The sequence below is a fragment of the Oncorhynchus gorbuscha genome, unplaced genomic scaffold (assembly GCF_021184085.1).
Source record: "Oncorhynchus gorbuscha isolate QuinsamMale2020 ecotype Even-year unplaced genomic scaffold, OgorEven_v1.0 Un_scaffold_687, whole genome shotgun sequence".
Lineage (NCBI taxonomy): Eukaryota > Metazoa > Chordata > Actinopteri > Salmoniformes > Salmonidae > Oncorhynchus > Oncorhynchus gorbuscha.
This window is the reverse complement of record NW_025745763.1, coordinates 194495-215000: the sequence shown is the minus strand read 5'-3', so window position 1 is coordinate 215000 and position 20506 is coordinate 194495. Positions and strand designations below refer to the sequence as shown.

The 20506-nt window shown below is 48.7% G+C and overlaps 1 protein-coding gene across 1 annotated transcript; it reads right to left on the bottom strand.

The window, feature by feature from the left end:
- Positions 1 to 872: 872 nt before the first annotated feature.
- Positions 873 to 11849, bottom strand: LOC124019800 (golgin subfamily A member 6-like protein 22). The gene is made up of 4 exons (XM_046335227.1): positions 11702 to 11849; positions 11015 to 11083; positions 8327 to 8422; positions 873 to 1155 (listed from the first exon to the last, which is right to left on the bottom strand). The coding sequence occupies exons 1-4, from the start codon at positions 11810 to 11812 to the stop codon at positions 1063 to 1065; spliced, it is 369 nt and encodes a 122-aa protein (XP_046191183.1). The 5' UTR covers positions 11813 to 11849; the 3' UTR covers positions 873 to 1062.
- Positions 11850 to 20506: the final 8657 nt, after the last annotated feature.

Sequence of the window (20506 nt, the reverse complement as noted above, 5' to 3'; positions counted from 1 at the left end):
AGCCCAGGGTCCATCAGACCTGGATCCCTCCCCCAGCCCAGGGTCCATCAGACCTGGATCCCTCCCCCAGCCCAGGGTCCATCAGACCTGGATCCCCCTCCCCCAGCCCAGGGTCCATCAGACCTGGATCCCCTTCCCCCAGCCCAGGGTCCATCAGACCTGGATCCCCCTCCCCCAGCCCAGGGTCCATCAGACCTGGATCCCCCTCCCCCAGCCCAGGGTCCATCAGACCTGGATCCCCCTCCCCCAGCCCAGGGTCCATCAGACCTGGATTCACCCCCCCTCCCCCAGCCCAGGGTCCATCAGACCTGGATCCCCCTCCCCCAGCCCAGGGTCCATCAGACCTGGATCCCCCTCCCCCAGCCCAGGGTCCATCAGACCTGGATTCACCCCCTCCCCCAGCCCAGGGTCCATCAGACCTGGATCACCCTCCCCCAGCCCAGGGTCCATCAGACCTGGATCCCTCCCCCCCCCCAGCCCAGGGTCCATCAGACCTGGATCCCCCTCCCCAGCCCAGGGTCCATCAGACCTGGATTCACCCCCCCCTCCCCCAGCCCAGGGTCCATCAGACCTGGATCCCTCCCCCCTCCCCCAGCCCAGGGTCCATCTACTACTAATACAGCTCCTATGACTAATACAGCTCCTATTACTAATACAGAGAGATGACTATAGATCTATACAGTCTAGATCACTCTGTAGACTGAACAGCAGACAAGTGGAGAGATGACTATAGATCTATACAGTCTAGATCACTCTGTAGACTGAACAGCAGACAAGTGGAGAGAGATGACTATAGATCTATACAGTCTAGATCACTCTGTAGACTGAACAGCAGACAAGTGGAGAGAGATGACTATAGATCTATACAGTCTAGATCACTCTGTAGACTGAACAGCAGACAAGTGGAGAGAGATGACTATAGATCTATACAGTCTAGATCACTCTGTAGACTGAACAGCAGACCAGTGGAGAGAGATGACAATAGATATATATACTGATTAGAAGGGACAGGTAGTCTGTGAACTGGTTGTGAAATGGGTCTTTCCTGCAGGTCTATGTTGTCTAGATCCTGGTAAGCAGCTGGTCTAGGGCTTGGCTGGACTCAGAGTCTGTCTGGAGGGACATCTCCTCTGCTAGCACACTCCTCTGGAAGTCCTGCAGGGAGAGAGACATCATCACATCACTTCAGTGAATCTAATGGTGACAAATCCCTGCTACTCCTGAACCACAGTATGGATAAATGGTATCAGTCTTTGGTACATTAGCCCTCAATGTCCCTGCTACTCCTGAACCACAGTATGGATAAATGGTATCAGTCTTTGGTACATTAGCCCTCAATGTCCCTGCTACTCCTGAACCACAGTATGGATAAATGGTATCAGTCTTTGGTACATAAACCCTCAATGTCCCTGCTACTCCTGAACCACAGTATGGATAAATGGTATCAGTCTTTGGTACATAAACCCTCAATGTCCCTGCTACTCCTGAACCACAGTATGGATAAATGGTATCAGTCTTTGGTACATAAACCCTCAATGTCCCTGCTACTCCTGAACCACAGTATGGATAAATGGTATCAGTCTTTGGTACATAAACCCTCAATGTCCCTGCTACTCCTGAACCTGTATGGATAAATGGTATCAGTCTTTGGTACATAAACCCTCAATGTCCCTGCTACTCCTGAACCACAGTATGGATAAATGGTATCAGTCTTTGGTACATAAACCCTCAATGCCCCTGCTACTCCTGAACCACAGTATGGATAAATGGTACCAGTCTTTGGTACATTAGCCCTCAATGTCCCTGCTACTCCTGAACCACAGTATGGATAAATGGTACCAGTCTTTGGTACATTAGCCCTCAATGTCCCTGCTACTCCTGAACCACAGTATGGATAAATGGTACCAGTCTTTGGTACATAAACCCTCAATGTCCCTGCTACTCCTGAACCACAGTATGGATAAATGGTATCAGTCTTTGGTACATAAACCCTCAATGTCCCTGCTACTCCTGAACCACAGTATGGATAAATGGTACCAGTCTTTGGTACATTAGCCCTCAATGTCCCTGCTACTCCTGAACCACAGTATGGATAAATGGTACCAGTCTTTGGTACATAAACCCTCAATGTCCCTGCTACTCCTGAACCACAGTATGGATAAATGGTACCAGTCTTTGGTACATTAGCCCTCAATGTCCCTGCTACTCCTGAACCACAGTATGGATAAATGGTATCAGTCTTTGGTACATAAACCCTCAATGTCCCTGCTACTCCTGAACCACAGTATGGATAAATGGTATCAGTCTTTGGTACATAAACCCTCAATGTCCCTGCTACTCCTGAACCACAGTATGGATAAATGGTACCAGTCTTTGGTACATAAACCCTCAATGTCCCTGCTACTCCTGAACCACAGTATGGATAAATGGTACCAGTCTTTGATACATTAGCCCTCAATGTCCCTGCTACTCCTGAACCACAGTATGGATAAATGGTACCAGTCTTTGGTACATTAGCCCTCAATGTCCCTGCTACTCCTGAACCACAGTATGGATAAATGGTACCAGTCTTTGGTACATTAGCCCTCAATGTCCCTGCTACTCCTGAACCACAGTATGGATAAATGGTACCAGTCTTTGGTACATTAGCCCTCAATGTCCCTGCTACTCCTGAACCACAGTATGGATAAATGGTATCAGTCTTTGGTACATAAACCCTCAATGTCCCTGCTACTCCTGAACCACAGTATGGATAAATGGTACCAGTCTTTGGTACATCAACCCTCAATGTCCCTGCTACTCCTGAACCACAGTATGGATAAATGGTACCAGTCTTTGGTACATTAGCCCTCAATGTCCCTGCTACTCCTGAACCACAGTATGGATAAATGGTACCAGTCTTTGGTACATTAGCCCTCAATGTCCCTGCTACTCCTGAACCACAGTATGGATAAATGGTACCAGTCTTTGGTACATAAACCCTCAATGTCCCTGCTACTCCTGAACCACAGTGTGGATAAATGGTATCAGTCTTTGGTACATAAACCCTCAATGTCCCTGCTACTCCTGAACCACAGTATGGATAAATGGTATCAGTCTTTGGTACATAAACCCTCAATGTCCCTGCTACTCCTGAACCACAGTATGGATAAATGGTATCAGTCTTTGGTACATTAGCCCTCAATGTCCCTGCTACTCCTGAACCACAGTATGGATAAATGGTACCAGTCTTTGGTACATTAGCCCTCAATGTCCCTGCTACTCCTGAACCACAGTATGGATAAATGGTATCAGTCTTTGGTACATTAGCCCTCAATGTCCCTGCTACTCCTGAACCACAGTATGGATAAATGGTATCAGTCTTTGGTACATAAACCCTCAATGTCCCTGCTACTCCTGAACCACAGTATGGATAAATGGTATCAGTCTTTGGTACATAAACCCTCAATGTCCCTGCTACTCCTGAACCACAGTATGGATAAATGGTATCAGTCTTTGGTACATAAACCCTCAATGTCCCTGCTACTCCTGAACCACAGTATGGATAAATGGTATCAGTCTTTGGTACATAAACCCTCAATGTCCCTGCTACTCCTGAACCACAGTATGGATAAATGGTATCAGTCTTTGGTACATAAACCCTCAATGTCCCTGCTACTCCTGAACCACAGTATGGATAAATGGTATCAGTCTTTGGTACATAAACCCTCAATGTCCCTGCTACTCCTGAACCACAGTATGGATAAATGGTACCAGTCTTTGGTACATTAGCCCTCAATGTCCCTGCTACTCCTGAACCACAGTATGGATAAATGGTACCAGTCTTTGGTACATTAGCCCTCAATGTCCCTGCTACTCCTGAACCACAGTATGGATAAATGGTACCAGTCTTTGGTACATTAGCCCTCAATGTCCCTGCTACTCCTGAACCACAGTATGGATAAATGGTATCAGTCTTTGGTACATAAACCCTCAATGTCCCTGCTACTCCTGAACCACAGTATGGATAAATGGTACCAGTCTTTGGTACATTAGCCCTCAATGTCCCTGCTACTCCTGAACCACAGTATGGATAAATGGTACCAGTCTTTGGTACATTAGCCCTCAATGTCCCTGCTACTCCTGAACCACAGTATGGATAAATGGTACCAGTCTTTGGTACATTAGCCCTCAATGTCCCTGCTACTCCTGAACCACAGTATGGATAAATGGTATCAGTCTTTGGTACATAAACCCTCAATGTCCCTGCTACTCCTGAACCACAGTATGGATAAATGGTACCAGTCTTTGGTACATTAGCCCTCAATGTCCCTGCTACTCCTGAACCACAGTATGGATAAATGGTACCAGTCTTTGGTACATTAGCCCTCAATGTCCCTGCTACTCCTGAACCACAGTATGGATAAATGGTACCAGTCTTTGGTACATAAACCCTCAATGTCCCTGCTACTCCTGAACCACAGTATGGATAAATGGTACCAGTCTTTGGTACATTAGCCCTCAATGTCCCTGCTACTCCTGAACCACAGTATGGATACATGGTACCAGTCTTTGGTACATAAACCCTCAATGTCCCTGCTACTCCTGAACCACAGTGTGGATAAATGGTATCAGTCTTTGGTACATAAACCCTCAATGTCCCTGCTACTCCTGAACCACAGTATGGATAAATGGTATCAGTCTTTGTTACATAAACCCTCAATGTCCCTGCTACTCCTGAACCACAGTATGGATAAATGGTATCAGTCTTTGGTACATTAGCCCTCAATGTCCCCGCTACTCCTGAACCACAGTATGGATAAATGGTATCAGTCTTTGGTACATTAGCCCTCAATGTCCCTGCTACTCCTGAACCACAGTATGGATAAATGGTATCAGTCTTTGGTACATTAGCCCTCAATGTCCCTGCTACTCCTGAACCACAGTATGGATAAATGGTATCAGTCTTTGGTACATAAACCCTCAATGTCCCTGCTACTCCTGAACCACAGTATGGATAAATGGTATCAGTCTTTGGTACATAAACCCTCAATGTCCCTGCTACTCCTGAACCACAGTATGGATAAATGGTATCAGTCTTTGGTACATAAACCCTCAATGTCCCTGCTACTCCTGAACCACAGTATGGATAAATGGTATCAGTCTTTGGTACATAAACCCTCAATGTCCCTGCTACTCCTGAACCACAGTATGGATAAATGGTACCAGTCTTTGGTACATAAACCCTCAATGTCCCTTCCACTTCCTGAACCACAGTATGGATAAATGGTATCAGTCTTTGGTACATAAACCCTCAATGTCCCTGCTACTCCTGAACCACAGTATGGATAAATGGTACCAGTCTTTGGTACATTAGCCCTCAATGTCCCTGCTACTCCTGAACCACAGTATGGATAAATGGTACCAGTCTTTGGTACATTAGCCCTCAATGTCCCTGCTACTCCTGAACCACAGTATGGATAAATGGTACCAGTCTTTGGTACATTAGCCCTCAATGTCCCTGCTACTCCTGAACCACAGTATGGATAAATGGTATCAGTCTTTGGTACATAAACCCTCAATGTCCCTGCTACTCCTGAACCACAGTATGGATAAATGGTACCAGTCTTTGGTACATTAGCCCTCAATGTCCCTGCTACTCCTGAACCACAGTATGGATAAATGGTACCAGTCTTTGGTACATTAGCCCTCAATGTCCCTGCTACTCCTGAACCACAGTATGGATAAATGGTACCAGTCTTTGGTACATTAGCCCTCAATGTCCCTGCTACTCCTGAACCACAGTATGGATAAATGGTATCAGTCTTTGGTACATAAACCCTCAATGTCCCTGCTACTCCTGAACCACAGTATGGATAAATGGTACCAGTCTTTGGTACATTAGCCCTCAATGTCCCTGCTACTCCTGAACCACAGTATGGATAAATGGTACCAGTCTTTGGTACATTAGCCCTCAATGTCCCTGCTACTCCTGAACCACAGTATGGATAAATGGTATCAGTCTTTGGTACATAAACCCTCAATGTCCCTGCTACTCCTGAACCACAGTATGGATAAATGGTACCAGTCTTTGGTACATAAACCCTCAATGTCCCTGCTACTCCTGAACCACAGTATGGATAAATGGTACCAGTCTTTGGTACATTAGCCCTCAATGTCCCTGCTACTCCTGAACCACAGTATGGATAAATGGTACCAGTCTTTGGTACATTAGCCCTCAATGTCCCTGCTACTCCTGAACCACAGTATGGATAAATGGTACCAGTCTTTGGTACATTAGCCCTCAATGTCCCTGCTACTCCTGAACCACAGTATGGATAAATGGTACCAGTCTTTGGTACATTAGCCCTCAATGTCCCTGCTACTCCTGAACCACAGTATGGATAAATGGTATCAGTCTTTGGTACATAAACCCTCAATGTCCCTGCTACTCCTGAACCACAGTATGGATAAATGGTACCAGTCTTTGGTACATAAACCCTCAATGTCCCTGCTACTCCTGAACCACAGTATGGATAAATGGTACCAGTCTTTGGTACATTAGCCCTCAATGTCCCTGCTACTCCTGAACCACAGTATGGATAAATGGTACCAGTCTTTGGTACATTAGCCCTCAATGTCCCTGCTACTCCTGAACCACAGTATGGATAAATGGTACCAGTCTTTGGTACATAAACCCTCAATGTCCCTGCTACTCCTGAACCACAGTGTGGATAAATGGTATCAGTCTTTGGTACATAAACCCTCAATGTCCCTGCTACTCCTGAACCACAGTATGGATAAATGGTACAGTCTTTGGTACATTAGCCCTCAATGTCCCTGCTACTCCTGAACCACAGTATGGATAAATGGTATCAGTCTTTGGTACATTAGCCCTCAATGTCCCTGCTACTCCTGAACCACAGTATGGATAAATGGTACCAGTCTTTGGTACATTAGCCCTCAATGTCCCTGCTACTCCTGAACCACAGTATGGATAAATGGTACCAGTCTTTGGTACATAAACCCTCAATGTCCCTGCTACTCCTGAACCACAGTATGGATAAATGGTACCAGTCTTTGGTACATTAGCCCTCAATGTCCCTGCTACTCCTGAACCACAGTATGGATAAATGGTACCAGTCTTTGGTACATTAGCCCTCAATGTCCCTGCTACTCCTGAACCACAGTATGGATAAATGGTACCAGTCTTTGGTACATTAGCCCTCAATGTCCCTGCTACTCCTGAACCACAGTATGGATAAATGGTACCAGTCTTTGGTACATTAGCCCTCAATGTCCCTGCTACTCCTGAACCACAGTATGGATAAATGGTACCAGTCTTTGGTACATTAGCCCTCAATGTCCCTGCTACTCCTGAACCACAGTATGGATAAATGGTACCAGTCTTTGGTACATTAGCCCTCAATGTCCCTGCTACTCCTGAACCACAGTATGGATAAATGGTACCAGTCTTTGGTACATTAGCCCTCAATGTCCCTGCTACTCCTGAACCACAGTATGGATAAATGGTATCAGTCTTTGGTACATTAGCCCTCAATGTCCCTGCTACTCCTGAACCACAGTATGGATAAATGGTACCAGTCTTTGGTACATTAGCCCTCAATGTCCCTGCTACTCCTGAACCACAGTATGGATAAATGGTATCAGTCTTTGGTACATAAACCCTCAATGTCCCTGCTACTCCTGAACCACAGTATGGATAAATGGTACCAGTCTTTGGTACATAAACCCTCAATGTCCCTTCCACTTCCTGAACCACAGTATGGATAAATGGTATCAGTCTTTGGTACATAAACCCTCAATGTCCCTGTCCCACAGTTGGATAAATGGTATCCTTTGGTACTTCCTCAATGTCCCTGCTACTCCTGAACCACAGTATGGATAAATGGTACCAGTCTTTGGTACATAAACCCTCAATGTCCCTTCCACTTCCTGAACCACAGTATGGATAAATGGTATCAGTCTTTGTACCCTGTAGGTCGGGTTCTGATACGTAGGTCCTCAATGTTCATGTTTGAAACATTAGATGTGTTTCTAGATCTCCTAAAGCTGTCCTTTGATGTTAACCTGAGGTATGTCCATGTTCTCCTCACAGCTTTCGATCACCTGCAAAGGTTCAAATTTATTTGACATGATGTCAACCTCTAGGAATGAATAGGTGTGTGTGAGCGAGCCGTTGTGTGTGTGTGTGTGTGTGTGTGTGTGTGTGTGTGTGTGTGTGTGTGTGTGTGTGTGTGTGTGTGTGTGTGTGTGTGTGTGTGTGTGTGTGTGTGTGTGTGTGTGTGTGTGTGTGTGTGTGTGTGTGTGTGTGTGTGTGTGTTACCCTGAAGCGACGGAGTCGTGCCAGTCTTTCTCTGAGTCTTTGTTCCTGAGTGGAAGCCAACTCTGCTACATGGTGACGCCACAGCTGCTCCTTTTCCTGACACACACACACACACACACACACACACACACACACACACACACACACACACACACACACACACACACACACACACACACACACACACACACACACACACACACACACACACACACACACACACACACACACACACACACACACACACACACACACACAGAGGCATGTTACTCCTCTCTTCCCTCTTGATGGAAAGGGCTTGGTCTGACCCCTGACCTCTAAACCCTGACCCCTGACAGTTACATGCCTCAGCAGAGCCCGCCGGGATACTGTTTCCTGTGTGTGTGTGTGGCTGCTGCACAGATAGAGTTCTACATCTGGAAACTGTTCAATCAGAAACGCTCCTACCTTGTAATCTCTCCAAACATGTTTTGGCACCTCGTCAACAACACAGACAGACAGACAGGCAGACAGACAGGCAGGCAGACAGGCAGACAGGCAGGCAGGCAGGCAGGCAGGCAGGCAGGCAGGCAGGCAGGCAGGCAGGCAGGCAGGCAGGCAGGCAGGCAGGCAGGCAGGCAGGCAGGCAGGCAAGCAAGCTCTACAGGCAGGGTGTGGTGTGAGCCAGGCTATTGAAGTGGCTTGTTGTATTTAGGTGTCTATGGTTGATAGATGAGAATGGCTGTAAATGAAACAAACACACACTGTGTGACTTGTGTAAGTATGAAGCTCCATCAGTTTGTTGATACATGTGGTTGCAGGCAGCCAGTGATGTGGACAGTCAGTGATGTGGACAGCCAGTGATGTGGACAGCCAGTGATGTGGACAGCTAGTGATGTGGACAGCCAGTGATGTGGACAGCCAGTGATGTGGACAGCCAGTGATGTGGACAGCCAGTGATGTGGACAGTCAGTGATGTGGACAGCCAGTGATGTGGACAGCCAGTGATGTGGACAGTCAGTGATGTGGACAGCCAGTGATGTGGACAGTCAGTGATGTGGACAGCCAGTGATGTGGACAGTCAGTGATGTGGACAGTCAGTGATGTGGACAGTCAGTGATGTGGACAGCCAGTGATGTGGACAGTCAGTGATGTGGACAGCCAGTGATGTGGACAGCCAGTGATGTGGACAGTCAGTGATGTGGACAGTCAGTGATGTGGACAGTCAGTGATGTGGACAGTCAGTGATGTGGACAGCCAGTGATGTGGACAGCTTGTGATGTGGACAGTCAGTGATGTGGACAGCCAGTGATGTGGACAGCCAGTGATGTGGACAGTCAGTGATGTGGACAGCCAGTGATGTATAAAGCCAGTGATGTGGACAGCCAGTGATGTGGACAGCCAGTGATGTATAAAGCCAGTGATGGGGACAGTCAGTGATGTGGACAGCCAGTGATGTGGACAGTCTAGTGATGTGGACAGCTAGTGATGCAGACAGCTAGTGATGTGGACAGCCAGTGATGTATAAAGCCAGTGATGTGGACAGTCAGTGATGTGGACAGCCAGTGATGTATAAAGCCAGTGATGTGGACAGCTAGTGATGCAGAGAGCTAGTGATGTGGACAGCCAGTGATGTATAAAGCCAGTGATGTGGACAGTCAGTGATGTGGACAGCCAGTGATGTATAAAGCCAGTGATGTGGACAGCCAGTGATGTGGACAGCCAGTGATGTATAAAGCCAGTGATGGGGACAGTCAGTGATGTGGACAGCCAGTGATGTGGACAGTCAGTGATGTGGACAGCTAGTGATGCAGAGAGCTAGTGATGTGGACAGCCAGTGATGTATAAAGCCAGTGATGTGGACAGTCAGTGATGTGGACAGCCAGTGATGTATAAAGCCAGTGATGTGGACAGCTAGTGATGCAGAGAGCTAGTGATGTGGACAGCCAGTGATGTATAAAGCCAGTGATGTGGACAGTCAGTGATGTGGACAGCCAGTGATGTATAAAGCCAGTGATGTGGACAGCCAGTGATGTGGACAGTCAGTGATGTGGACAGCCAGTGATGTATAAAGCCAGTGATGTGGACAGCCAGTGATGTATAAAGTCAGTGATGTGGACAGCTAGTGATGTGGACAGCCAGTGATGTGGACAGCCAGTGATGTGGACAGTCAGTGACTTGGACAGTCATTGATGTGGACAGCCAGTGATGTGGACAGCCAGTGATGTATAAAGCCAGTGATGTGGACAGCTAGTGATGTGGACAGCTAGTGATGTGGACAGCCAGTGATGTGGACAGCCAATTATGTGGACAGCCAGTGATGTGGACAGCCAGTGATGTGGACAGTCAGTGATGTGGACAGCCAGCGATGTGGACAGCCAGTGATGTATAAAGCCAGTGATGTGGACAGCCAGCGATGCAGAGACACAGCGGAAGCAACCACAACAGCATGCTTGTTTCACATGCACCTATGCACAGACACAGCCTGTTAGTGAGTAGACTGCTCTCAGCTCGCAGCGTGTGTGAGTGTCTGCTGTGAGGCAGCAGCTCCAGCCCCGCGTCGGTGTGTTTGGTTGAGGAACAGAGTCTCACAGTGAACCGTGCTGAACGACCATCGCTACGACGCAAAGCACCTTCAGTTACTGCAGCCTGGCTTCATGGTAGTGTTGAGGGATGTGAGGTTATTAAAAGGCTCACTGTGTGTGTTACCTTCCTACTCTCTTCCTCGTCTCGGATTCTGTTCTGCTCCTGCTGCACTCGCTCCCGACGCCGCCGCACCTGGCAACCATAGGAAGTTACATCGCACTGCTGCAGTTATGAACCAGTAAAATCACAAAGGGCCAGAGAAAATAATCATATCAGGTAGATATCCACCCTCTCCTGGAGAGATAGAGGTAGATATCCATCCTCTCCTAGAGAGAGACAGGTAGAGGTAGATGTCCACCCTCTCCTAGAGAGAGAGAGGTAGATATTCACCCTCTCCTAGAGAGAGAGAGGTAGATATTCACCCTCTCCTAGAGAGATAGAGGTAGATATCCACCCTCTCCTAGAGAGATAGAGGTAGATATCCACCCTCCCCTAGAGAGAGAGATAGAGGTAGATATCCATCCTCTCCTAGAGAGATAGAGGTAGATATCCACCCTCTCCTAGAGAGATAGAGGTAGATATCCACCCTCTCCTAGAGAGATAGAGGTATAAATTCACCCTCTCCTAGAGAGATAGAGGTAGATATCCATCCTCTCCTAGAGAGAGAGAGGTAGATATCCACCCTCTCCTAGAGAGATAGAGGTAGATATTCACCCTCTCCTAGAGAGATAGAGGTAGATATCCACCCTCTCCTAGAGAGAGAGAGGTAGATATCCACCCTCTCCTAGAGAGATAGAGGTATATACTCACCCTCTCCACTTTGTCTTCCTTCCAGTCTTCGCCCAGCGTGTCTGTCTCCTTGTGGCTTTTCCCCTTCTCTCCCAGGAACGCATAGTCCTCCTCCTTACACATCCCTCTCATGGACTACAGAATGACATCATCACATCCCTCTCATGGACTACAGAATGACCTCATCACATCCGTCTCATGGACTACATAATGACATCATCACATCCCTCCCATGGACTACAGAATGACATCATCACATCCGATGGACTATCATCACATCCCTCCCATGGACTACAGAATGACATCATCACATCCCTCTCATGGACTACAGCATGACATCATCACATCCCTCTCATGGACTACAGAATGACATCATCACATCCCTCTCATGGACTACAGAATGACATCATCACATCCCTCTCATGGACTACATAATGACATCATCACATCCCTCCCATGGACTACAGAATGACATCATCACATCCCTCTCATGGACTACAGAATGACATCATCACATCCCTCTCATGGACTACAGAATGACATCATCACATCCCTCTCATGGACTACAGAATGACATCATCACATCCCCCTCACTGGGATGACATCTGTCACATTCAAAACAGCTGGGACCTGGAATCTCGTGACTCTAAAAAATGAGCTCTTACTTGGAAAAATGATTTTGAACGGGAAACCAACTCAGAAACTCATCTTGCTGCGTTTAAAACAGGAAACTCAAATGCAAGGTCAAATCATGACTTCAGTGATCTTCAGGTCGGAAAGTTTGTGCTTTAGAAAGAGGCTTGAGTTCCCAGTTGGAACTTTGAGTGGGATGACAGTGTGTTTTCAGAGTTCCCAGTTGGAACTTTGAGTGGGATGACAGTGTGTTTTCAGAGTTCCCAGTTGGAACTTTGAGTGGGATGACAGTGTGTTTTCAGAGTTCCCAGTTGGAACTTTGAGTGGGATGACAGTGTGTTTTCAGAGTTCCCAGTTGGAACTTTGAGTGGGATGACAGTGTGTTTTTCATGAGTTCCCAGTTGGAACTTTGAGTGGGATGACAGTGTGTTTTCAGAGTTCCCAGTTGGAACTTTGAGTGGGATGACAGTGTGTTTTCAGAGTTCCCAGTTGGAACTTTGAGTGGGATGACAGTGTGTTTTCAGAGTTCCCAGTTGGAACTTTGAGTGGGATGACAGTGTGTTTTTCCTGAGTTCCCAGTTGGAACTTTGAGTGGGATGACAGTGTGTTTTTCAGAGTTCCCAGTTGGAATTCCGAGTTGGATGACAGTGTGTTTTCAGAGTTCCCAGTTGGAACTTTGAGTGGGATGACAGTGTTTTTTCCAGAGTTCCCAGTTGGAACTTTGAGTGGGATGACAGTGTGTTTTTCTGAGTTCCCAGTTGGTAAATGACAGTTTTTTTCCTGTTCCCAGTCTTTGAGCTCATTTTTTCCAGAGTTCCCAGTTTGTCTTTGAAGGCAGTGTGTTTTTCCTGAGTTCCCAGTCTTTGAGTGTGACAAGAACCCAGGGAACTTTGAGAACCAGTGTGTTTTCCTGTTCCCAGTGAGATGCACATGTCTTTGTTAAGGTGGGATGACAGTTACTACACTTGGAACTTTGAGATGACATGGGTTTTCAATTCCCAGTTGGAATTCCGAGTTGGATGACAGTGGTCCATTCCCAGTGGAACTTTGAGGGGAACAGTGTTTTTTCCAGAGTTCCAGTTAATACACTTGGACCTTAAATGATTTGTCCCAGTCTGAGATTTTTTCCAGAGTTCCCAGTTTGTCTTGAAACTGAACAATATGGTCCATCCTGAGATGCACATGTCTTTGAAGGAGCCAGTTACTACACTTACCTTAGACATGGGAATCCCTTCAAACTTAACAATATGGTCCATCCTGGACAGGAAGGAGCCAGTTACTACACTTACCTTAGACATGGGAATCCCTTCAAACTTAACAATATGGTCCATCCTGGACAGGAAGGAGCCAGTTACTACACTTACCTTAGACATGGGAATCCCTTCAAACTTAACAATATGGTCCATCCTGGACAGGAAGGACACAGTTACTACACACACAGGTACAGTTACTACACAGTTACTACACACACAGGTACAGTTAATACACAGTTACTACACAGTTAATACACAGTTACTACACACAGGTACAGTTACTACACAGTTACTACACACACAGGTACAGTTAATACACAGTTACTACACAGTTACTACACAGTTACTACACAGTTACTACACAGTTACTACAGTTTACATATTGCAGTAAACTTTACACACACACATACTCCCCAGTTAGCAAATACATAGTTAAACACACACACACACACACACACACACACACACACACACACACACACACACACACACACACACACACACACACACACACACACACACACACACACACACACACACACACACACACACACACACACACACACACACACACAGTTGGTCAATTCACAGTTAAACACTAATAGTTAGTTACCATGCCAACACCTCCACACTCAGTCACATTAAACCTTCTCACACAATACTCATTGTCTATTAGTACTACTAATTTAAGACTAATTCAAATAGAATATGTTATTTGCATTTGTTCCAGTATTGTCCTACTATAAGCTACTGTCCTAGTCAAGGCAGTCAGATGCACTGACCTGAGGCCTGGTCTGGTAGGCTGAAGCCTTCTGTGTCTCTGTAGAGTCCTCTGGTCTGTCTCTCTGTCTCTCTGTAGAGTCCTCTGGTCTGTCTCTCTGTGTCTCTGTAGAGTCCTCTGGTCTGTCTCTCTGTGTCTCTGTAGAGTCCTCTGGTCTGTCTCTCTGTGTCTCTGTAGAGTCCTCTGGTCTGTCTCTGTAGAGTCCTCTGTGTCTCTGTAGAGTCCTCTGGTCTGTCTCTCTGTGTCTCTGTAGAGTCCTCTGGTCTGTCTCTCTGTGTCTCTGTAGAGTCCTCTGGTCTGTCTCTCTGTAGAGTCCTCTGGTCCGTCTCTCTGTGTGATGTCCCGTTGTTTGTCCACTGATCACTATTATAGCCAGTGTGTGTCCAGTGATCCTCCCATGTTACAGCGTGACCACACGTCTCAGAGATGGCAGCTATTTCAGCAGCAGCTTGTCAGAAGTGGCACTCTCCCACTAATAAAGAAACGCTGCCACGGGATGACTGATGGAGCTGCTGGGGGTGTCGTTCCACCACGGGGTGACTGATGGAGCTGCTGGGGTGTCGTTCCACCACGGGGTGACTGATGGAGCTGCTGGAGGTGTCGTTCCACCACGGGGTGACTGATGGAGCTGCTGGGGGTGTCATGCCACCACGGGGTGACTGATGGAGCTGCTGGGGGTGTCGTTCCACCACGGGGTGACTGATGGAGCTGCTGGGGGTGTCATGCCACCACGGGGTGACTGATGGAGCTGCTGGGGGTGTCGTTCCACCACGGGGTGACTGATGGAGCTGCTGGGGGACTGTGGAGCTGCTTCATGTCACCACGGGGTGACTGATGGAGCTGCTGGGGGTGTCGTTCCACCACGGGGTGACTGATGGAGCTGCTGGGGGTGTCGTTCCACCACGGGGTGACTGATGGAGCTGCTGTGGGTGTCGTTCCACCACAGGGTGACTGATGGAGCTGCTGGGGGTGTCATGTCACCACGGGGTGACTGGTGGAGCTGCTGGGGGTGTCATGCCACCACGGGGTGACTGATGGAGCTGCTGGGGGTGTCAATGCTCTTCCCTGAGGCTCTGACGGGGGGTTGGGTGTTGTGGGTTGTCATGCCACCACGGGGTGACTGATGGAGCTGCTGGGGGTGTCAATGCTCTTCCCTGAGGCTCTGACGGGGGGTTGGATGTCATGTCAGCTGGTGGGACTGTCATGTTTGTGTTGTTTGCCAGACCTGGGTACCACCACTACAGAATGTGCCTGGGCTGGCAGTAATTTACCCATGAGGTCACCATTCAAGCCTCAGTAACACAAGAAGAGGAAAGGACAGGAGAGACAGGGATCACTGGCCGAGAAGAGGAACAGGAGAGAGAGGGATCACTGGCCTAGAAGAGGAACAGGAGAGAGAGGGATCACTGGCCTAGAAGAGGACATAACAGGAGAGAGATCACTGGCCTAGAAGATCACTGGCCTAGAAGAGGACACAACAGGAGAGAGAGGGATCACTGGCCTAGAAGAGGAACAGGAGAGAGAGGGATCACTGGCCTAGAAGAGGACACAACAGGAGAGAGAGGGATCACTGGCCTAGAAGAGGAACAGGAGAGAGAGGGATCACTGGCCTAGAAGAGGACACCACAGGAGAGAGAGGGATCACTGGCCTAGAAGAGGAACAGGAGAGAGAGGGATCACTGGCCTAGAAGAGGACACACCAGGAGAGAGAGGGATCACTGGCCTAGAAGAGGACACACCAGGAGAGAGAGGGATCACTGGCCTAGAAGAGGACACACCAGGAGACAGAGGGATCACTGGCCTAGAAGAGGACACACCAGGAGAGAGAGGGATCACTGGCCTAGAAGAGGACACACCAGGAGAGAGAGGGATCACTGGCCTAGAAGAGGACACACCAGGAGAGAGAGGGATCACTGGCCTAGAAGAGGAACAGGAGAGAGAGGGATCACTGGCCTAGAAGAGGAACAGGAGAGAGAGGGATCACTGGCCTAGAAGAGGAACAGGAGAGAGAGGGATCACTGGCCTAGAAGAGGAACAGGAGAGAGAGGGATCACTGGCCTAGAAGAGGAACAGGAGAGAGAGGGATCACTGGCCTAGAAGAGGACACACCAGGAGAGAGAGGGATCACTGGCCTAGAAGAGGACACAACAGGAGAAAGAGGGATCACTGGCCTAGAAGAGGACACAACAGGAGAGAGAGGGATCACTGGCCTAGAAGAGGACACAACAGGAGAGAGAGGGATCACTGGCCTAGAAGAGGAACAGGAGAGAGAGGGATCACTGGCCTAGAAGAGGAACAGGAGAGAGAGGGATCACTGGCCTAGAAGAGGAACAGGAGAGAGAGGGATCACTGGCCTAGAAGAGGAACAGGAGAGAGAGGGATCACTGGCCTAGAAGAGGAACAGGAGAGAGAGGGATCACTGGCCTAGAAGAGGAACAGGAGAGAGAGGGATCACTGGCCTAGAAGAGGAACAGGAGAGAGAGGGATCACTGGCCTAGAAGAGGAACAGGAGAGAGAGGGATCACTGGCCTAGAAGAGGACACAACAGGAGAGAGGGATCACTGGCCTAGAAGAGGACACACCAGGAGAGAGAGGGATCACTGGCCTAGAAGAGGAACAGGAGAAAGAGGGATCACTGGCCTAGAAGAGGACACAACAGGAGAGAGAGGGATCACTGGCCTAGAAGAGGACACAACAGGAGAGAGAGGGATCACTGGCCTAGAAGAGGACACAACAGGAGAGAGAGGGATCACTGGCCTAGAAGAGGACACAACAGGAGAGAGAGGGATCACTGGCCTAGAAGAGGACACAACAGGAGAAAGAGGGATCACTGGCCTAGAAGAGGACACAACAGGAGAGAGAGGGATCACTGGCCTAGAAGAGGACACAACAGGAGAGAGAGGGATCACTGGCCTAGAAGAGGACACAACAGGAGAGAGAGGGATCACTGGCCTAGAAGAGGACACAACAGGAGAGGGATCACTGGCCTAGAAGAGGACACAACAGGAGAAAGAGGGATCACTGGCCTAGAAGAGGACACAACAGGAGAGAGGGATCACTGGCCTAGAAGAGGACACAACAGGAGAGAGAGGGATCACTGGCCTAGAAGAGGAACAGGAGAGAGAGGGATCACTGGCCTAGAAGAGGACACAACAGGAGAGAGGGATCACTGGCCTAGAAGAGGACACAACAGGAGAGAGGGATCACTGGCCTAGAAGAGGACACAACAGGAGAGAGGGATCACTGGCCTAGAAGAGGACACAACAGGAGAGAGAGGGATCACTGGCCTAGAAGAGGAACAGGAGAGAGAGGGATCACTGGCCTAGAAGAGGACACAACAGGAGAGAGAGGGATCACTGGCCTAGAAGAGGACACAACAGGAGAGAGGGATCACTGGCCTAGAAGAGGACACAACAGGAGAGAGGGATCACTGGCCTAGAAGAGGACACAACAGGAGAGAGAGGGATCACTGGCCTAGAAGAGGAACAGGAGAGAGAGGGATCACTGGCCTAGAAGAGGACACACCAGGAGAGAGAGGGATCACTGGCCTAGAAGAGGAACAGGAGAGAGAGGGATCACTGGCCTAGAAGAGGAACAGGAGAGAGAGGGATCACTGGCCTAGAAGAGGACACACCAGGAGAGAGAGGGATCACTGGCCTAGAAGAGGAACAGGAGAAAGAGGGATCACTGGCCTAGAAGAGGAACAGGAGAGAGAGGGATCACTGGCCTAGAAGAGGAACAGGAGAGAGAGGGATCACTGGCCTAGAAGAGGACACACCAGGAGAGAGGGATCACTGGCCTAGAAGAGGAACAGGAGAGAGAGGGATCACTGGCCTAGAAGAGGAACAGGAGAGAGAGGGATCACTGGCCTAGAAGAGGTCACAACAGGAGAGAGGGATCACTGGCCTAGAAGAGGTCACAACAGGAGAGAGGGATCACTGGCCTAGAAGAGGACACAACAGGAGAGAGAGGGATCACTGGCCTAGAAGAGGACACAACAGGAGAGAGAGGGATCACTGGCCTAGAAGAGGAACAGGAGAGAGAGGGATCACTGGCCTAGAAGAGGGCATAACAGGAGAGAGAGGGATCACTGGCCTAGAAGAGGAACAGGAGAGAGAGGGATCACTGGCCTAGAAGAGGAACAGGAGAGAGAGGGATCACTGGCCTAGAAGAGGAACAGGAGAGAGAGGGATCATTGGCCTAGAAGAGGACACAACAGGAGAGAGAGGGATCACTGGCCTAGAAGCGGAACAGGAGAGAGAGGGATCACTGGCCTAGAAGAGGAACAGGAGAGAGAGGGATCATTGGCCTAGAAGAGGACACAACAGGACAGAGAGGGATCACTGGCCTAGAAGAGGACACAACAGGAGAGAGAGGGATCATTGGCCTAGAAGAGGAACAGGAGAGAGGGGGATCACTGGCCTAGAAGAGGACATAATAGGAGAGACAGGGATGAGTGTTAACTTTCTGAGAGGCTTTAACTGTTGTGAGGAGGGAGTCTTGACAGGGATGAGTGTTAACTCTCTGAGAGGCTTTAACTGTTGTGAGGAGGGAGTCTTGACAGGGATGAGTGTTAACTCTCTGAGAGGCTTTAACTGTTGTCAGGGCTTTTCCAGGAAATACAGAGCAAACAGGGAGCGTCCCAAAGAGCACCCTGTTCCCTCGGGGCCCTGTTCAAATGCATCACACTCTATGGGGAATAGGGTGCCATAGGGCCCTGGTCAAATGCATCACACTCTATGGGGAATAGGGTGCCATAGGGCCCTGTTCAAATACATCACACTCTATGGGGAATAGGGTGCCATAGGGCCCTGGTCAAATGCATCACACTCTATGGGGAATAGGGTGCCATAGGGCCCTGTTCAAATGCATCACACTCTATGGGGAATAGGGTGCCATAGGGCCCTGTTCAAATGCATCACACTCTATGGGGAATAGGGTGCCATAGGGCCCTGTTCAAATGCATCACACTCTATGGGGAATAGGAATAGGTGCTATAGGGCTCTGGTCTAAAGCAGTGCACTATATAGGGGAATAGGGTGCCATAGGGCCCTGTTCAAATGCATCACACTCTATGGGGAATAGGGTGCTATAGGGCTCTGGTCTAAAGCAGTGCACTATATAGGGGAATAGGGTGCCATAGGGCCCTGTTCAAATGCATCACACTCTATGGGGAATAGGGTGCCATAGGGCCCTGTTCAAATGCATCACACTCTATGGGGAATAGGGTGCCATAGGGCTCTGGTCTAAAGCAGTGCACTATATAGGGGAATAGGGTGCTATAGGGCTCTGGTCTAAAGCAGTGCACTATATAGGGGAATAGGGTGCTATAGGGCTCTGGTCTAAAGCAGTGCACTATATAGGGGAATAGGGTCTAAAGCAGTGCACTATATAGGGGAATATGGTGCTATAGGGTTCTGGTCTAAAGAAAGCAGTGCACTATATAGGGGAATAGGGTGCTATAGGGCTCTGGTCAACAGTAGTGCACTATATAGGGGAATAGGGTGCTATAGGGCCCTGGTCAACAGTAGTGCACTATATAGGGGAATAGGGTGCTATAGGGCCCTGGTCAACAGGTGTGCACTATATAGGGAATAGGGTTCTATAGGGCTCTGGTCTAAAGAAAGCAGTGCACTATATAGGGGAATAGGGTGCTATAGGGCCCTGGTCAACAGTAGTGCACTATATAGGGGAATAGGGTGCTATAGGGCCCTGGTCAACAGTAGTGCACTATATAGGGGAATAGGGTGCTATAGGGCCCTGGTCAACAGTAGTGCACTATATAGGGGAATAGGGTGCTATAGGGCCCTGGTCAACAGTAGTGCACTATATAGGGGAATAGGGTGCTATAGGGCCCTGGTCAACAGTAGTGCACTATATAGGGGAATAGGGTGCTATAGGGCCCTGGTCAACAGTAGTGCACTATATAGGGGAATAGGGTGCTATAGGGCCCTGGTCAACAGTAGTGCACTATATAGGGGAATAGGGTGCTATAGGGCTCTGGTCAACAGTAGTGCACTATATAGGGGAATAGGGTGCTATAGGGCCCTGGTCAACAGTAGTGCACTATATAGGGGAATAGGGTGCTATAGGGCCCTGGCCAACAGTAGTGCACTATATAGGGAATAGGGTGCTATAGGGCCCTGGTCAACAGTAGTG

Bases quoted from the DNA above. Each gene is read 5' to 3' on its own strand.
- LOC124019800 (XM_046335227.1), bottom strand. From the start codon at position 11,812: ATGAGAGGGATGTGTAAGGAGGAGGACTATGCGTTCCTGGGAGAGAAG. The intron at 11,084-11,701 runs GTGAGTATATAC...TATGGTTGCCAG, and splicing joins AGGAAGACAAAGTGGAGAGG to GTGCGGCGGCGTCGGGAGCG. The intron at 1,156-8,326 runs GTAACACACACA...CTCTCCCTGCAG, and splicing joins CACGACTCCGTCGCTTCAGG to GACTTCCAGAGGAGTGTGCT.